The 995-nt window shown below is 44.1% G+C and overlaps 1 protein-coding gene across 1 annotated transcript; it reads left to right on the top strand.

Moving 5' to 3' along the window:
- Positions 1-224: 224 nt before the first annotated feature.
- F5J12DRAFT_727430 (uncharacterized protein) lies at positions 225-617 on the top strand (the record flags this gene model as incomplete). Its single annotated transcript, XM_051741802.1, has 1 exon — positions 225-617. The coding sequence occupies one exon, from the start codon at positions 225-227 to the stop codon at positions 615-617; it is 393 nt and encodes a 130-aa protein (XP_051595371.1).
- Positions 618-995: the final 378 nt, after the last annotated feature.

Genomic DNA, 995 nt, shown 5'->3' on the forward strand with positions numbered 1-995 from the left:
CCTTAGGAATACCTCACACAAGCCTCTATCGATGGCAAGTGATTATTGCAGAGCATGGCAGTGTCAACTGTCCCCTGTCACCACTGAAAGGCCAAGGCCTTCATATCCTTACCCACACCCTCATTCAGGCCTGCCAGGCCCTATTCTCTCAAGAACTGGATCTATTTCTCGATGAAGTAAAGACTTGACTAGCCCTTGAACATGACATTGTCACCTCCACATCAATGCTTGCTCAGACTCTCACTGAAATTGGGCTCATTTGCAAAATATTTCACAAAATAGCTGTGGAGAGGGATGAGGAACACCATGGAGACTTCCAGGAACAAATTATTGCCAACTTCCAAGGGGATGGTCATGAATTTGTGTTCATGGATGAAACAAGCAAAGATGAGCATACATGGGCATGTCACCATGGTCATGCAATGTCAGGTGCTTGCATGCCCCTCTCAGATGTCTTTGTTCAAGGTGACCAGTATTCCTTGGTTGCAGCAATGATAGTTGATGGATATATTGCTGCTGAGGTTGTGGAAGGTTCTTACAATTGTGATCTATTTTGTGACTTCATCACACAGCAACTTGTGAAGTCATTTTCCTGTTCCTTTGATTGTCCTAGCTGATATTTCAATGTAGCTGCCCACCATGAATCCCTTCCCCACTGAAAGGTCTGTTATTGTCCTTGACAACTGCTGCATCCATCACAATGAAGACATTGAAGGCTGCAGTCTGGGAAGCTGGTAAGTACAATCTACACTCTGTTTCATCACTCATTTATCCTCCACAGGTTGTATTCTCATGTTCTTGCCTCCATATTCCCCAGATCTCAACCCAATTGAGGAGTTGTTCACCACCTGTGTTTCCTGTCTTTTTTCTTTCCATTTCTTGAACTTGCTCATAATATATCACAGTAAAGGCACATCTCCATCACCATGCTCATCATCTGCATTGGGGAGGAAGATCCCATCAATACACTCCTTGAGGCAACAAGCTACATCACT

This window comes from Pisolithus orientalis (assembly GCF_024613125.1).
Source record: "Pisolithus orientalis strain OTSU chromosome Unknown F5J12scaffold_56, whole genome shotgun sequence".
Classification (NCBI taxonomy): Eukaryota; Fungi; Basidiomycota; class Agaricomycetes; order Boletales; family Pisolithaceae; genus Pisolithus; species Pisolithus orientalis.